The sequence below is a fragment of the Mirounga angustirostris genome, unplaced genomic scaffold (genome assembly GCF_029215605.1).
Source record: "Mirounga angustirostris isolate CCGP_5_RB_7025 unplaced genomic scaffold, mMirAng1.0.hap1 SCAF_1, whole genome shotgun sequence".
NCBI lineage: Eukaryota > Metazoa > Chordata > Mammalia > Carnivora > Phocidae > Mirounga > Mirounga angustirostris.
In genome coordinates, this window is record NW_026991709.1 from 161733443 (window position 1) to 161750251 (window position 16809).

General features: G+C 39.1%; 2 protein-coding genes and 1 long non-coding RNA gene across 12 annotated transcripts in view; 2 read left to right on the forward strand and 1 right to left on the reverse strand.

Moving 5' to 3' along the window:
• The window catches only part of NR2C2 (nuclear receptor subfamily 2 group C member 2), a 97502-nt gene that overhangs the window by 52013 nt on the left and 28680 nt on the right, over positions 1–16809 (forward strand). The gene's annotated exons all lie outside the window — the stretch shown is intronic.
• The window catches only part of MRPS25 (mitochondrial ribosomal protein S25), a 65551-nt gene that overhangs the window by 4578 nt on the left and 44164 nt on the right, over positions 1–16809 (reverse strand). Inside the window, exon 5 of one of the 2 annotated variants that reach the window (XM_054504566.2) lies at positions 12470–12778. The exons of the other annotated variant lie outside the window; for it this stretch is intronic. Within the exon in view, the coding sequence (XP_054360541.1) occupies positions 12561–12778 (218 nt within the window). The 3' untranslated portion in view covers positions 12470–12560. Of the gene's footprint in view, positions 1–12469; positions 12779–16809 lie in introns of those variants that run through there. 2 annotated transcript variants of the gene reach the window in all.
• Positions 239–15955, forward strand: LOC135364468 (uncharacterized). The gene is made up of 2 exons (XR_010411640.1): positions 239–466; positions 15350–15955. It is a non-coding gene; the product is annotated as an uncharacterized LOC135364468 (long non-coding RNA).

Genomic DNA, 16809 nt, shown 5'->3' on the forward strand with positions numbered 1-16809 from the left:
TGCCCCACTTTTTAGCTATTTCGACCTTAAAAATTAACTTTTCAGTGCCTCAGTTTTTTTCATTTAGAAAATGTATGTAAACCTCATAAGGTTATTTTGAAGAATCAATGGGAGATTGCTTGTAAAGTGCATAGAACAGTGATTGGCACATACTAATGGTTCAGTATGTACTAATTATATGCAATAATTATTGCTAGTATTATTGTTATTAACTAATTGGTATTCACTTATTATAGGTTTAGACTTCCCCAGGGCTCTGAGAAGATGTGTGTATTGAAGTCACTGTCAACAACTTGGGAGGAAGGGATAATATGTTGATGACACACAGATTAAAGATTCAAAGTTACCTCAACAAGCTGAATCAAAAGGCTAAACAACAACAACAACAAAAACATGAAAAAAAGATGAATGGCAGAAAAAATACTAGTTACATAACACGAGTTTGAGAGAATACCAGGGTGGACAGGTAATTTGAGTGACTAAGTAAAAGGATTGCTTCATTTACAGTTTATTCCACGCTTGGTATAAGTGAACAGGATGATATCGTAACTAGATAATTTCTATAATGTTTACCTACTCTTAAAAGTGATTTTTTGGACTAACCTATTTTTTTTTTAAGATTTTATTTATTTATTTGACAGAGAGAATGAGAGAGAGAGAGAGCATGAGAAGGGGGAGGGTCAGAGGGAGAAGCAGACCCTCCGCTGGGCAGGGAGCCCGATGCGGGACTTGATCCCGGGACTCCAGGATCATGACCTGAGCCGAAGGCAGTGGCTTAACCAACTGAGCCACCCAGGCGCCCATATTATAAACTAAACATAGAAGAGTTCGTTTTATTTAATGAAAGAAGTTAAAGATTATATTCCCATTGTGTCTGTATTGTGTAATATTTTATCATAAACACTGAAGCTCATATAAGTAAGTCATTTTAACTTCACACCAGTAGGAAACACGTAGCTGAGTGTTTGGAAATTCAGAAGTAATGGGCCCAGCATTAACAAGGTTTTACTGTTCCTCAGAATTAAGAACTCTATAGCTAAATTATTTTTTCTCTTTTATTTTGTTCTTATTTGATCATTACGACTTAAAAATGGGTCCTTTATAGTTTTGTGGAGTATGTGTTAGCATTCTGCCTACAAAACTCTCCCAACTCTGGGAAAGGAGCTAACTGCATTTAATCATGGCCTATACATCATGGGCTCACAACCATCTGAGGGCAGATGAGAACATAGAAAGTTCTCCAGGAGACTGTCAGTAGCTAATGTATATATCAAGAGAGTACACCTTTCCCCCCATTTTGGTATGAGAAGAATCTCTCTTTTCCTAAGGGCCATTCTAGCATCCCATTCCTTACAGTGGGCTATCCCCATGCCATGGTGCTTGGCCCATGGTGACACTGTTGTCCTGGCTGGAATGCAATGCAGTAAGGTCCCTTGAACAGAAGTCTTGTAGAATAGATGCTTGGTGTTGAGCTTTTAGTCTCTCTGGGGAAGATAACCCTTTGGCATGAGCTTTATATATAGTAAATGTAGTTGAAATCTTTTCATTGTGAACTGTCAATAAAATTAGACATACCCTGAGTGCAGCTGAATTGACTGTATTTCAAGGTTTGGTTTGTTTTTGTTTTTAAGGAAAATGAAGGTTATAGGATGATTTTTTGGTTCTTTGTTGGTGGTGATGGCTTCAGTGAGTTTTCATTTCTAGCCCTGACTTCAGTGATAATCTCCAAAGCCCTAAGGCCTGGGAAGATAATAAGTGCTGTGATGTTTTCATGAATAACAATGCTTAGAACCCAAATGGTGGCTTCTGTGATAAAGTTGGGAGGGAAAGATTATACAGTAAGGGTGATAGGATAGGGCTAGGTGACATTTAGGAGCTTTGGCTCTGAATGGAACAGACTTAGGATCAAATTTTTTTTTTAAGTTTTATTTTTTTATAATTTCAAACTTACAGAAAATGGTACATGGAAATCCTGTACATCTACCCAGATTCACCAGTTGTTTGCTATTAACATTCTAAGTGAATGTATGTATATTTTTTCTGAATCATTTTGAGAATAGAGATAGCACACCTCTTTGCCCTAAGTATTTCAGTATGTATTTTCTAAGAATAATGACATTTTCTTACATTATCACAATACAGTTATCAAAAATCAGGGAATTTAATATTGAAACATGCCATTATCTAATCCATAGTTCATATTCTAAAATGTCATCAGTTGTCATAGTTAAGTCCTTTATAGCTGTTTTCTCTCATTCCAGGATTTGTGTTACTGTTTTTAATAATGATAATGTGGCAGTCAGTGCAAGACCAACATACCTAGTTATGCAGGCCTGCACTGAGTGATCTAGAACATAGACTTGTATCTGTCAGTATCTTGTCATCATAATGGCAGCAAAGGGCTTTGGGGCCAAGTGGGAAGGCTGGAGGAAGTAGCCTTGTGGCTGGAGTTGAGAGCCATTGTTATGGGGATACAGAGGTCTAGGGTGGGGGCTGTGGAAGGAGACAGGGAGATAAGAGCCATAGAAGAGCACCCACTTGTCTGAGAATGAGGCTTAATTGAACCCATCCAATCACAAGGTAGCTTCTCAATAAATCTCACAGGTTTTCATCATAATGCAGTGTTTCCAGGCCAGTGGTTTGCAAATTTTGTCTTTGTTGCTTCCCACATGACATAAACATTAGGTTCAAATTTTTTTTTTTAAATATATAATCCAGTTTTTAAAGCAATCAAGACAGATTAAAAGAAAAACACACTTGAACATGTCATATACCAAATTTGACATGCTGGAGATCACTGGTGTGCCTATGTGTACTGCCATGTTCATTGTTCGGAGCGGACCTTGGTATAAAGCTTCTCTTGCCATTTCTGTGTATTTTAAGGTTTTCCTGAGATACTCCTCTATACTCCCCATTTCAAGTTTATGTTTTGAGAGCATCATTATATTCAGTGTTTGACCTAAAGAAATGTTTGCATTTGAGCTTATAAAATATATGATAAAATACTTGTTTTATCTACTTTATATATTGAAGTTTCACATTTTACTAGGAAGGACTTCTGCTATTATATATTTTTTAAGAGTTTGAGATCTTTACTTGGGCTCTTAAAGCACCTCCTTCCCTATTTCTCTCTTCTACTAGCTCTTTATTCCTGCACATCCCTTCTTGAATGTCAGTACTCTTCTGTCCTTTCCATGTTCTTAGCCATCTGACGTTTCCTTTCTTGCTCTGAAGTTCTCGGCCCCCCTCAGGTACTCATTGCTGTAAAAAATCACACCACACCAAACAGGGTACAGAGTAAATGATGCATCTCCCTTCCTCCTCTTCCCCAAGTCACCCAGGTCTCTCCCAGGAGGTAGCCACTATTACCATATTGCTTGCTTGTTTTTTCAGAGACAGGCTGTACGTATAGACTAAAAACACATGTGCAAATATGTACAGCATATTTTTCATGCATGTAGACATTTTTCTAGACTGTGCTACACCTTACTGTTTTGTCTTAACATCTCTTAGAGGTGGTTCCTATGTGGTAGAAATAACTCCTTCTTTCTCTTGAGTGGCAACTTTGATATCCCATCGATGCTGCAGTGAATACCTTTTACCTGTTTAATTTAGCACATCTGTAGAATCAGTTCTTCAAACTAGGATTGCTGGGAGAAAGGAGATATCCATGTGTAATTTTTTGTTTATTGAGGTGTAATTGACCTATCACAACATATTAGCTTCAGGTATACAACATCATGATTTTTTAAAAAGATTTTATTTATTTGAGAGAGTGTGTGCACGAGAGAGAGAGCATGGGGGAGGGAGGGACAGAGGGAGAGGGAGAAGCAGACTCCCTGCTGAGCAGGGAGCCCGATGTGGGACTTGATCCCAGGACGCTGGGATCAGGACCCTAGCAGAAGGCAGACGCCCAACCCACTGAGCCACCCAGGCACCCCAATGTAATAGTTCAACATTTGTTTATATTGTGAAATGATCATAGTGAGTCTGGTTACCATTCATCACCATACGTGGTTAGACATTTTTTTTCTCATACTAAAAACTTTTAAGATTTACTCTCTTAGCAACTTTCTAGTATGCCACACAGTATTATTAACTGTAGTCACCGTACTGTATATTGCATCCCCATGACATTTATTTTATAACTGGAAATATGTACCTTTTGACCTCCTTTGCCCACTTTGACCCCCCCCTCCCAACCTCCCCACTTAAGGGAGCCACCAATCTATGCTCTGTATCTAAGAGCTCATTTTTTTTTTTTAAGATTCCACATGTAAGTGAGATCATATAGTATTTGTCTTTGTCTTTATTTCAGTTAGCATACTGCTCTCAAGGTCTGTCTGTGTTGTCGCAGATGGCAAAATTGCATTCTTTTTTATGGCTGTATAATACTCTATATAAATAAATACACACACACACATACATACATACATACATTTTCTTTATCCACTCATCCATCTATAGACACTTAGGTTGTTTCCATATGTTGGCAGTTGTAAATAATGTTGCAATGAACATTAAGGTGCATATATCTTTTTGAGCTAGTGCTTTTGTTTTCCTTGGATAAATACCCAGAAGTGGAATTGCTGGATTATATGATAGTTCTATTTTTAATTTTTTAAAAAATTAAAGCCACTGTTTTCCGTAGTGGCTGCACCAATTTATATTCCTACCAACTGTGCATGAGGGCTCCTTTCTCTCCACATCCTTGCCAACACTTGTTATTGCTTTTTTTTATAATTATTTGATACTAGCCATTCTGACAGGTGTGAAGTGGTATCTCATTGTGGTTTTGATTTGCATTTCCCTGATGATTAGTGATGTTGAGCATCTTTTCAGTACTTGTTGGCCAACTTTTTGTCTTTTGGAAAATATCTATTCAGATCCTCTGCCCATTTTTTAATCAGTTTGTTTTTTGCTGTTGAGGTGTTTGAGTTTTTTATATAACTTGGTTATTAACCCCTTAACAGATAGATAATTTACAGGTATTTTCTCCCATTCAGTAGGTTGTCTTTCCATTTTGTTGATGGTTTCGAAAACTTTGCTGTGCAGAAGCTTTTTAGTTTCATATATGGGCTTCACTTGTTTAATTTTGCTTTTGGTCTCAGATCACCAAAACTGATGTTGAGTTTACCATCTTTTTATGTTTTCTTATAGGAGTTTTATGGTTTCAGGTCTTAAAATCAAGTCTTGATTTTTTTTTTTAAGACTTTATTTATTTGAGAGAATGGGGGAGGTGCATAGAGGGAGAGGGAGAGAGAGAATGCCACTCAGACTCTGTGCTGAGTGAGCAGGGAGCCTGGCCTGGGGCTCAGTCTCACAACCTTGAGATCATGACCTGAGCCGAAATCAAGAGACAGACACTTAACAAACTGAGCACCCAGGCCCCCCAAGTCTTCCTTTGATTTTGAGTTGATCTTTGTATATGGTGTAAAATAATGGTCCCGTTTCATTCTTCTGCACGTGGCTGTCCAGTTTTCCCAGTATCATTCACTTATTGAAGAGGCTGTCCTTTCCCCATGGAATATTCTTGGCTCCTTTGTCATAAATTAATTGACCCATATATGTGTGGGTTTATTTCTGGGCTCTTTCTTCTTTGCCATTCATCTTCTTGTCTGTTTTTATGCCAGTACCATACTGTTTTGATTACTATAGCTTTATAATATAGTTTGAGATCAGGGAGCATGATGCTTCCAGCTTTGTTCTTTTATTCTCAAGGTTGCTTTGGCTATTTGTCTTTTGTGGTTCCATACAAATTTTAGGATCACTTTGTTCTATGAAAAATGCCATTGGAATTTTGATAGGAATTGCATCGAATCTGTAGATTGCTTTGGGTAGTATAGACATTTTGACAGTATTAACTCTTCCAGTTTAGGAGCACAGAATATTTTTCTATTTGTGTTTTCAGTTTCTTCTATTAATGTTTTACAGTTTTCAGTGTGCACGTCTTTTACCTTCTTGGTTAAATTTATTCCTAGGTATTTTATTCTTTTCTCTTCTCTTCTCTTTTCTTTTTTTTCTCTTTTCTTTCTGTAGGCTCCATGCTGGGCTTGAACTCACAACCCTGAGATCAAGTGTCAGAGGCTTAACTGACTGAGCCACCCAGGCGCCCCTTGTCTTTATGATTTTCTATGCATAATATCATGGCATCTGCAAATATTGACAGTTTTACCTCTTCCTTTTCAATTTGAATGCCTTTTTCTTATTTTTCTTGGCTAATTGCGCTGTCTAGGACTTCCAGTACTTTGTTGAATAAAAGCACCAACAGTAGGCATCTTTGTTTTATTCCTGATATTGGAGGAAAAGCATTCAGCTTTTCACCTTTGAGTATGATGTTAGCTGAGTTGTCCATGTATAATTTTGACAGTCACTGACAGACTGCCTTCCAAAGAGATTGTGCCAATTTATATTCCCACCAGCCCAGTATGAGGGTGCCCATTTCCCTCACACTTAACTATATATTATGATGTATATACTGTTTAATCTTTTTTAGTTCTCTAGGTGAAATATCACTGCTGTATAAGTTTTGCATTTCTGTTACTTATTCATCCATAAATATGTAATAACAAAAATTATATTTTTGAGTATTTAAGCTGATACTTAAATTTTATATAATCATAAATAAGAAAGCACTTTTTTACCTATCTTTCACCATAACTCTACCCCCCTTTACTTTTCAACCAATAGGCTTTTTGAAAATTATGTCTAATTTTATTATGATTATCTTTTATATTAAATGTACTTTATGATCCAAGTATAAATACATATATTAAAATATTAGGCTTTTCTAGAACCACTGCTCTGAAATATCCAAGATCAGTCAACCAGCTAAGTATCTGTTTAATAGGAAGAATAATATTTGGAAAGCTTACAGGAAATAATTTATAAAAATAGGAAATATATAAAATAGGAAATTATTCTGGACTAACTTTTATAGTATTGGCTGTAGTTCTTTGCTGCACCTTCTCTGCCAGACTGCTAAATGTTGAAATCCCTCAGGATTCCATTCTAGGCTCACTCTCTCCTCTCTGTATTTTCTCTGAGCCTGTAGCTTAAATGTCATTTTATACTAGTGATTCCCAAATAGATATCTATGGCCCAGACCTCTGCTGTGAACTCCATTTGGTTCAAAATATTTTAAATTTGTCTTGAGACTTCTTCTTTGACCCATGTGTTATTCAGAAGTGTGTTGTTTAATTTCTAAATATGTGGGGATTTTTAAAACTATTTTTCTATTATTGATTTCTAGTTTAATTCCTTTGTGGTCTAAGAATGTACTTTAGGATTCCTATTTTAACTTAAGGTGTATTTTATGGCCCAGAATGTGATCTGTCTTACTGAATGTTCCATGCAAGCTTGAGAAGAATGTGTATCCTGCTGTTGTTAGATTTATTATTTTATAAATGTCAGTTATATCAGGTTGATTGATAGTGCTCTCAGAGTCAACTATCTCCTTATTGATTTTCTGCCTGCTTAATCTACCATGCTGACAGGGAAACAATGACATCTACAACTATAATAGTTGATTTCTCTTTTTCTCCTTGGCAGTTTTATCATTTTTTGCCTCATGTATTTTGAAGCTCGGTTGTTAGGTGCATACATGTTTAGGATTGTTATGTATTTTGGGGAATCGACCCATTTATCATCATGTAATGCCCCTCTTTATGCCTGATACTTTCCTTGATCTGAAGTCTACTTTGTCTTTAAATTCAATTCAGTTACTCCAGCTGTCTTTTCATTAATGATAGCATGGTGTCTTACTCCATGCCTTTACTTTTGATCTGTCTGTGCCTGGGGTTTCCTGTTGACAATTTATAGTTGGGGATTCTTTTTTTAACCAAACAAGTCTTAGTCCTTTAGTGTTATATGTAGACCATCCACATTTAAAGTGGTTATGGATATATATGCATTAATATGAACCATGTGTATAACTGTTTTCTCTTTGTTGCCAGAGGCTTCTTTTTCTGCCTTACCTGATTTTGATTGAGCAACTTGTATGATCCCATTTATCTCTTAATGTATCAAATATACGTCTTTACAAGTGTTTTCAGTTGTTGCTCTGGAGGTTTAAAGTAATCATTTTATAAGCCTACCTTCAAATGATACTGTTTTGTTTCACATGTAATATAGGTTTCTTATAACAGTGTTCCCAATTCCTTCTTCCCATCCCTTGTGACACTGCTGTCATTCATTTCACTTATCCACATGCTGTAATCACCCAATATATTGTTACTATTATTAACTTAAACAATTATTTTTTAGATCAATTAGGAATAAGAAAATAAGATTTATTTTACTTTCACTTACTCCTACAATGCTCTTCCATTCTTTATGTACATCCAAGTTCTAACCTGTATCATTTACTAAGTAAAGAAAAGCTTTTAATATTTCTTACAGGACAGGTTTGCTGGTGATGACATCTCTTAGTTTTGTTGTCTGAGAAAGTATTTCTCATTGACTTTTTTGTTGTGGTGGTTTTTTAATTATTTTCAGCAAAATTCATAGGACGTAAAATTAACCATTTTAGGGGCACCTGTGTGGCTCAGTCGGTTAAGTGTCTGCCTTTGGCTCAGGTCATGATCCCAGAGTCCTAGGATCAAGCCCCACATCAGGCTCCCTGCTCAGTGAGGTGTCTTTTTATCCCTCTCTCTCTGCTCTAACCCCCCTACTCATGCTCTCTCTCTCGTTCTCTCTCTCAAATAAAGAAATGAAATCATTAAAAAAAAATTTAACCATTTTAAAGTGAAGAGTGGCATTTAGTACATTCACAGTGCTGTACAACTACCACCTTTGTCTAGTTCCAAAACATTTCCATCAGTCCAGAATAAAATCCCTTACCCATTAAGCAGTTTCTCCCTGTTTCTTCTCCTTGTTCCTCCTTCTCTCTAGACCCTGGCAACCACTAGTCTACATTCTGTCTCTATAGACTTATCAGTTTTGGACATTTCATATACATATAATATGGATCATTTGTGTCTAGCTTCTTTCACTTAGCATAATGTTCATTTATCTATGATGTCGCATGAATCAGTACTTCATTCCTTTTCATGACTGAATAACCCATTGTATGGATATACCACAATTCATTTATCCAGTCATCATCCACTGATGGACTCTTCTCCACTTTTGAGGGATACTTTTGTCAAATGTAGAATTCTACTTTGGTGATTTCTTTCTTTCAGCATTTGAACTATTTCATTCTTCTATCTTCTGGCTTATGTGGTTTCTGGTAAGAAATCTGCAATGAATCTTACCCTTGTTTCTCTTTCCCCCATCTTCACCCTCCAGCTTCTTTCAGTATTTTCTCTTTGTCTTTGGTTTTCTGTGGTTTGAATATGTTAAGGAAATATAATTAAAAGAAACAAAATCTTCTCCCAACTCAGAAAACCTCTCTGTAAAGGTAGAAGAGACAGAAAACAGGTTTCTTTCTTTGCTTTGCTTCTTTTTAAGATTTAATTTTTAAGTAATCTCTACACCTAATGTAAGGCTCAAACTCACACCCCCAAGATCAAGAGTTACGTGCTCCACTGACTGAGCCAGCCAAACACCTCTTTCTTTTCTTTTTTTTTTTAGTAAGCATTAAATCAGAATGTGATGTGCATTACAGGCAGTCTTCTAAGAAATTGCAAAGACAGAAAGGAATTTCACTTGTTTGTATAGGCAAGTAGGTACAACCCATTACATCATACATGTTTTCAAGATCCTAACTTTATCATGGAAATTGTGGAAACCCACCTGTGCTAGTTAGTTGGCTTTACTGGGGACCGAGGCGGGGGTGATTTTCTTAAATCCTTATGATGGGAGGTAATTTGCAAATAGGAGCAAGGTGCCCACCAAGTTAGACCCTTCCTCTCCCAGAGGCCTAAGAGGTAGGGGAGCTATCTCTCTTGAAGTTTACATTTCAAAATAATGGGTCCCAGATCCTTGAGAAAACATTCCTGAGTCGTGAGACTGGTAAGAGGCTTATGCAACCATTATAAAGATTTACATGCATATCAAGAAGACAGAGAAAGAGTTCTGAAGGGAAAGAAGTTTCTTCCTTTATTTTCAACAGGGAGAATTAAGCCTCTTTTATTTGTATTTAGTCACACAAGTAGGATATGTCTAGATGTAGTATTTTAGTATTTAATCTGCTTGATGTTTTCTGAGCTTCATAGATTTGTGCTTTGGTGTTTGTCATTAATTTTTTAAAGTTCTCAGCTAGTATTCAAACATTTCCCCATTCTCCTGGTATTCCAGTTATGCATATGTTATATCTTGAAATTGTCCCATAGTTCTTGGATACTCTGTTCTGGTTTTTTTGTTTGTTTTGTTTTCCCTCATTGTTTTCTCCCTTTGCATTTCATTCTTTCCTTGGTTGTATCCAGTATACTGACGAGCCCATCAAGGCATTCTTCATTTTTTTACCGTGTTTTTGATTTTTAGCATTTCCTGCTTTCTGAGAATTTCCATCTTCTTACATTTCTCATCTGTTCTTGCATGTTGTCTACTTTTTCCTCTAGAGACCTTACATATTGATCTTTCTATTTTAAGTTTCTTGTTTGGTCATTCCAAGATTTTTGTCCTTTTGGAGTCTGATTCTGCTGCTTGTTTTATCTCTTCCGATTGTGTTTTTCTTGCCTTTTGGCATGCCTTATACATACTCTTTTTAAAACCAGACAGTATCTGCTGTTAAGTAATAAGAAGTAAAGTAAATAAACCTCTACTATGAGGATTTATGTTAATCTGGCTAGGGTTGAACTGTGTGTGGTGTTTGCTGTGGCTGTAGATCCAGAGGCTTCAGATTCCTCTAGTGTCTTTGTCTTAGTCTCTCCTCTTGAATTTGGGCTTCCTTGGATATTCTTCCTCAGAGAGTGTGTGTCTTGAAGCTCTTCCATCTGTAATCCACTGTTATACTGGAGCCCGGTTGGTAGGGTGGTAAGGTGTCAGGGAGGGAAAGCATTCTATCATCTTATGATGAAATCTCAGTATTTAGTAGGCCTGTGTCCCTGGGCTACCTGTATGAGTTTCAGGACCCAGTTCCAACTTTGAGGTGGGGTTGGAGGGGTCCCGCATACACAACACCAAGCAGTTCTGACACTATCAGCGCAGAGATAGCATCAGATTCTACAGACTAATGATTCAGCCCTGTAAGGCTGACCCCTACTCTCACCTCAGACACCAGTCACAAGTCCCAGGCTATTAGCTGAGCTTCTGACCAACCAGTTACAGATTAGAGGTTCCAGTGACATTCTTAGGTTCAATTAATTTGCTAGAGCAGCTCACAGAACTCAGGGAAGCACTTACTCATGGTTACCAGTTTGTTAAAGGATACAGATCACCAGCCAGATGAAGATACCTTGGGCAAGGTGCCAAACGAAGGAGCTTCTGCCCTCGTGAAGCTTGGGGCCAGCTTGGTGACACATGGAAGTGTTCTGGTTCACCAAGCATGGAGGCTCTCTGTAAAGGGCCAAAAAGCTGTTCTCTTGGGTTTTTATGAAGGCTTTATTACATAGGCATGATTGATTAAGTAACTGACCTTACTTAATCTTAAGGCTGATTCGACCTCCAGCCCCTCCCCCACACCCCAACCCCCCCGGGGTGGGGGGGTGGTACTGAAAGTTCCAACCTTTTAATCACATGGTTGATCCTTCTGGCAACCAGCCCCTGCCGTTGGGAGGGGTCCCAAAAGTCACCTTCATTAATAACAAGACACTCGTTTCACTTTTTTGGCTCTAAAGCATTTTTAGGAGCTGTGGGTGAAGATCGAATATATCTGAAAAATATATTTTTGTCATCTGAATGACCAATTATATTTTTCTTATAAATCATATTGCAGGCTGTAACCTTCACAAGTGTGTATTATTCCCTTACTGCCCACCCCTTTCTCTAAGATAGAAAGGTCTGAGAGGCCTGGAGTTGAAGAAATGCCCTTTCCCCAGGTGGGATAGGACTCAAGTAAAGTGTTTTCCCCTGGGGAATAGGCCTGTGTTTATTTTACAGAAGAAACCCTTGAGTTTATTTTACAAAAATTCTTCCCCTACCCCTACCAGAGCCACCAGGGAATCTTTCTCATCTCTTCACCTTGAGAACCAAGTGGAATTCCTAGGTCTAAAATCCCTGACCCTCCCAAGACTGTGGCCCCCAGGAGTTTCTTACTCCCATCCTAGTCTGTGCTAAGTCTCCAGCAGTTCTTTGTAATTACCTTTTAAATATTCCTCCAGGTTGGCTTCTGCTCCATCTAAGCAGATCTCAGACTTTGTGAATCCACCTCTCCAGATTTGGGGACGGATTTGCCCTGCACACTCAAGTTCTCTGATAAGTCCAAGGAAGGTCATTGATTTTCAGTTTATCTTGCTTTTTCTTGTTGTAAAGATGAAATGGCGACTTCTAAGCTCTTTACATTGAAGTTGAAACCAGAAATATACTTTGAGCTCCACACTCATCTATCTGGTATTTTACTTGACATATCTATTTAGGCATCTCATATTTGACAGGCCAAAAACAGACTTCTGAATTCCTACCAACCCTCGCTCCCTCCACCATGCCATTCATTGTTCAGGCTAGAAACCCGAGAGTCATTCCTGGCTCTTCATTCTCCAGTCCTCACATCTGTACCCACTTGCATGTGCTGTCGCTTCTCCTTCCAGCACACATCCTGCAGTGATCCTCTGCTCTCCAGACCCACAGCCCCCATCTTCAGCTCCCACCTGGGCTCCTCCAGGGACATCTGAACAGTTTCTCAGTTTCCACTTTTTTTTGTTCTGTATTTTTTCCATCCAACATCCAGGAATATCTGTTTAAAATGCAAAGTCCATCATTCCTTCACTTCAGGTCTTGACTGTATTTAGAAAACACTGTTTTGTGTTATTCAGGGAGGAAAGCTTTGTCAAATATTTTATCTACGTAAACGTTCTAGGGATTGAGTTAGTGAGGCTGAATGGAGAATATATTTGTTTGATCTTTGCCTGTGAGCAGCACTAACTACTTATGAGTTAAAATTTATATTTGAGTAAAAGATTCATGTACCTTTTTGCATAGGTCAAAAAAAATTTTAACAGATTTTCTTTGCCTTTACTTTTAATTATCTCTTCTATTGTCCTTTGTTATGCTTTAATATACCGACTTATAATAATCTGACAAATTTTATATATATATATTTAAAAATATATGTGTTTGTATAGGATAGTATATAAGATAGATATAAAATAGCATAAGAAACCTGAAGACCCTGATTTAGGAGGGCAAAACCCCTGAGCGGCTCCTGTTGTACTTGGAATGAAATCCTGACTTCCACTAGGGCCAGCCCACCTCCCTCACTAGGTTCCTGGGCCACTCTTCATTGTCCATAGGCCTGATGTCAGTTCTAAGAGTTCCTTCCTCTTAGGGCTTTCCATATGACAGAACATTTCCCATTGCTTGGAACACACTTTTCCCTAAACCTTTATCTGACTCCCTTCTTAGCCTTGAATCCTGAGTTAAATGCCACCTTGACACAGAAGCCTTCCTTGACCTCTCTTGACCTCTCTTTCTAAAAAGTTAAGTGCCTGTGTTACTCTCTCCTACTCTAGCCAGATCTTTTCCCTCATAACATTTATCATAAATTGTTCATTGGCTGTTCTGTTTACTTGTCTTTTGCCACTTTTCCACTAAACTTAGAAGCTTCACGAGACCTCCTGCCATCTCCATCATGCCTGTAATCTAGCAAAGTGCCCGGCATAGAGTAGACCCTTTGTAAGCATTTGAGGAATGAATGAGTGAGTGAGTGAGCCAAAGTCGGAGGGAGAGATTCAATGAGATGAAAGGAGTAAAAAAGACTTCTGAATGAGGAAACAAGTATGTGAGAGCTTAGAGCAGGAAATATTTTTAGCAAGGTCCTCTTATATTCTGGGGCTCGTACCAACTGCCTTCAGATGTAATAATTCTTTTTTAAAGGTATGTAAACAGGGTCTCAGAAAGCACATATAACTGTTCCACAGTGACCCAGTTGGGAAGCAGTAGAATGAGCATTCCATTCGCAGCTCTAGCTGCAAAGCCCTATTTCAGGATCACAAACCTGTGTTTACAGGACCAGCTGGCACTGAAGAAGGTGGACAGGGTGGGAATTAGGGCCAAACAGAGCGCCCGTGCCCCATCCAAAGGAGCAACCACACACAGCCAGTTGATAACCACAGGGGAACTTGGGGACAAGGATGGGGACAGCTTGTCAAAAGAACTGTAAATCTGATTTTTATGGTAAATACTCTATCCTCAGGTAGTGCCAACCAGTTTTTTAAATTTTAAACTCTGGGAGGTCAAGCAAAAGTTATCCAGTGGCTGTTTTTTTGCCTTTAGGCTGTCCATTTGCAGACTTTTCTTTACAGCATGAATGATGAGCCCAGCTTGGCTGGAACAGAGAGTGGGTAACATGGAGGAGAATGGCAGTAAGTCAGATCTTTGAGGTCCTTTTGGGGTAGAAGTAGAGAGGGCCTTGGGCCAGTAGAGTATGTAGTCATCTCTGCTATAATATGACATATGTGTTCTAAAAATTCCCATACTGTGCAAAATTCTACAGTGGAAACCACAGGGCTTATGGGGGTATGTGGGGTTAGTGGCATAATATTCAGAAATTGTTGGTGACACATTAAAAAGCAGTTATGAATTTGATTTGATTTAAATTGTGGTTTTACATACATTAAATGGTTAAGAAATACATAATGACGACCATAAATATGGCACTTTTCCTTGAAAGAGACCTGAAGCTTGCTTGTGGAGGGGATGTGGGAGGATTGTAGCTCCTGAGTTGCTGTGAGTGGGGTGATCTGAAATCAGGGAAAGCTGTAACACCACGTGCACTGAGCTGGCTGTTCCCACTCCGCTCACTTCACCTGGGGGTCATTCTCTGTGTGTGTACTGTTTCTCAGGAGAAGTCATGCATAAACACAAGATTTATATGATGCACAGAATAGTCCCTAATATATCAGTCACACTGGAACAAATGTACCTTTTCAAAACAAGAGTTGTAGCAGTAGTAACCATGTAGCCAGCCTTGGAAGGCCTTAAGAGTCACAGAGGGGCACCTGGGTGGCTCAGTCAGTTAAACGTCCAATTTTTAGCTCGGGTCATGATCTCAGGGTCGTGGGATCAAGCCCTGTGTTGGGCTCTGTGCTGAACATGGAGCCTGCTTAAGATTCTCTCTCTCCCTCTCCTTCTGCCCCTCCTCCCTGCTCACTCTCTCTCTCAAAAAAAAAAATCACAGAGAAAACAAGACATTCCTCCTTAGGTTCTTCCCCTCCCCCCATTTGTTACTGTTTGCAAGCAGAGAGTATGAACATTTGTTCCAAGTGAAGAGATTAAATAAAGTTTGCCTCTTATGTTCGTTTCTTAGGGCTGCCATAACAAATTACCACAAACTTGGTGCCTTAAAACAACAGAAATTTATTTTCTCGCAGTTCTGGAGCCCAGAAGCCCAAATTCAGGTATTTGCTAGGGGCATGCTCTCTCTAAGATTCTAGGGAAGTATCCCTCTGTGCCTTCCTAGCTTCTGGTAGTGACCGGAAATCCTCAGTGTTCCTTGCCTGCAACTGCAGCACTCCAGTCTCTGCCTGTGTCATCACAGGCCTGCTAGTAAGGACACCAGTCACTGGATTTGGGGCCCACCCTCTTCCATTATGGACTCAACTTGATCACACTTGCAAAGGTCCTGTTTCCAAATAAGGTCGCATTCACAGGCCCTGGGGGGTTAGGATGTAACCATCTCTTTTGGGGGGGTCATGATTCTACCAACAGCACCTTTTCACCACCCCTCCTCGGGAGATTTAATAAGTCTGGATACATCCTCAATTTGATGTTTCCTTGGTGTCATTAAACAGGTATCTGCCTGCTGATATTTGTCAGCAAGGCCTTTGTTTGCCTGAGGGTCATCCTGGGGTTTTGTGAGCCTGAATCTTTAGGAGAAAAAAGAAAAGAATAGTCTGAGCTTTGGGATATGTTACATAGAGCCACCAAGAGCAGCTGGACCCAGTTACTCCGACCTCCCACCCCTGCCCCATCCCCATACCTGCCATGTCTCGACCAAGAGGCCTGGGGAATAGCATCAAAGGTGGTGACATGCCAGTGACTGTGTGTACTCAGGCGCAGAGGTTTTACCTCTGAACACGTGGAGGCCTTCAACTAGCCTTGCCTTGGTTATAGCTGGTGATTGGAGAGCCCTCTCAATCACATGACTGTTTCATTTGTTAACAGGGAAGGTAATTTAGGAAGTAGATAAGTTTTGATAGACATGAAAATGAAGTCAGACATTTTACTCCCAGATCTCAAGGTTATAAGGGCCTTCCAAAGGCCAGCTTGTTACCTTTTAACTAAGGTAGGAGTCCCTTCTGTGGCAGCTGAGAGAAGTGTGTGTCAGCCAGTCTGTCTGCAGTCTTTCAGTTCAGCATTGGGTAGGAAAGTGTAAGAGAATTCTTCTTATAAAGTTTTCTGTCTCATGTTGTACTTTTCCAGGGGACTCTGAGTGTGTATGCCACAGGTTGTAACAATGAAAGGTACTTCCTTTCGTTCTCTACATCTATTCTTCAGCCTTCAAGATCTTTTGACCTTGATCAGTTGCAAATGATGCTATGCTGGGATTCATGCGCCACCATCAGCTAAGGATTTGTTCATGCATCTTCTGTTCCCAGTCTGCTCTTTCTGGTCTTGAACTTGCTGTGCCCTCAGCCTGTAAAATACTTTGCCACATACTTGCATGACTTCCTCTCTTGCTTCATTCAGGTCTTTGCTCAACATCACCTCCATCAGAGAGATCTTTCTTTCTAAAGCAGCCCCCCTGCCTCCTTCCCCTTGACATGC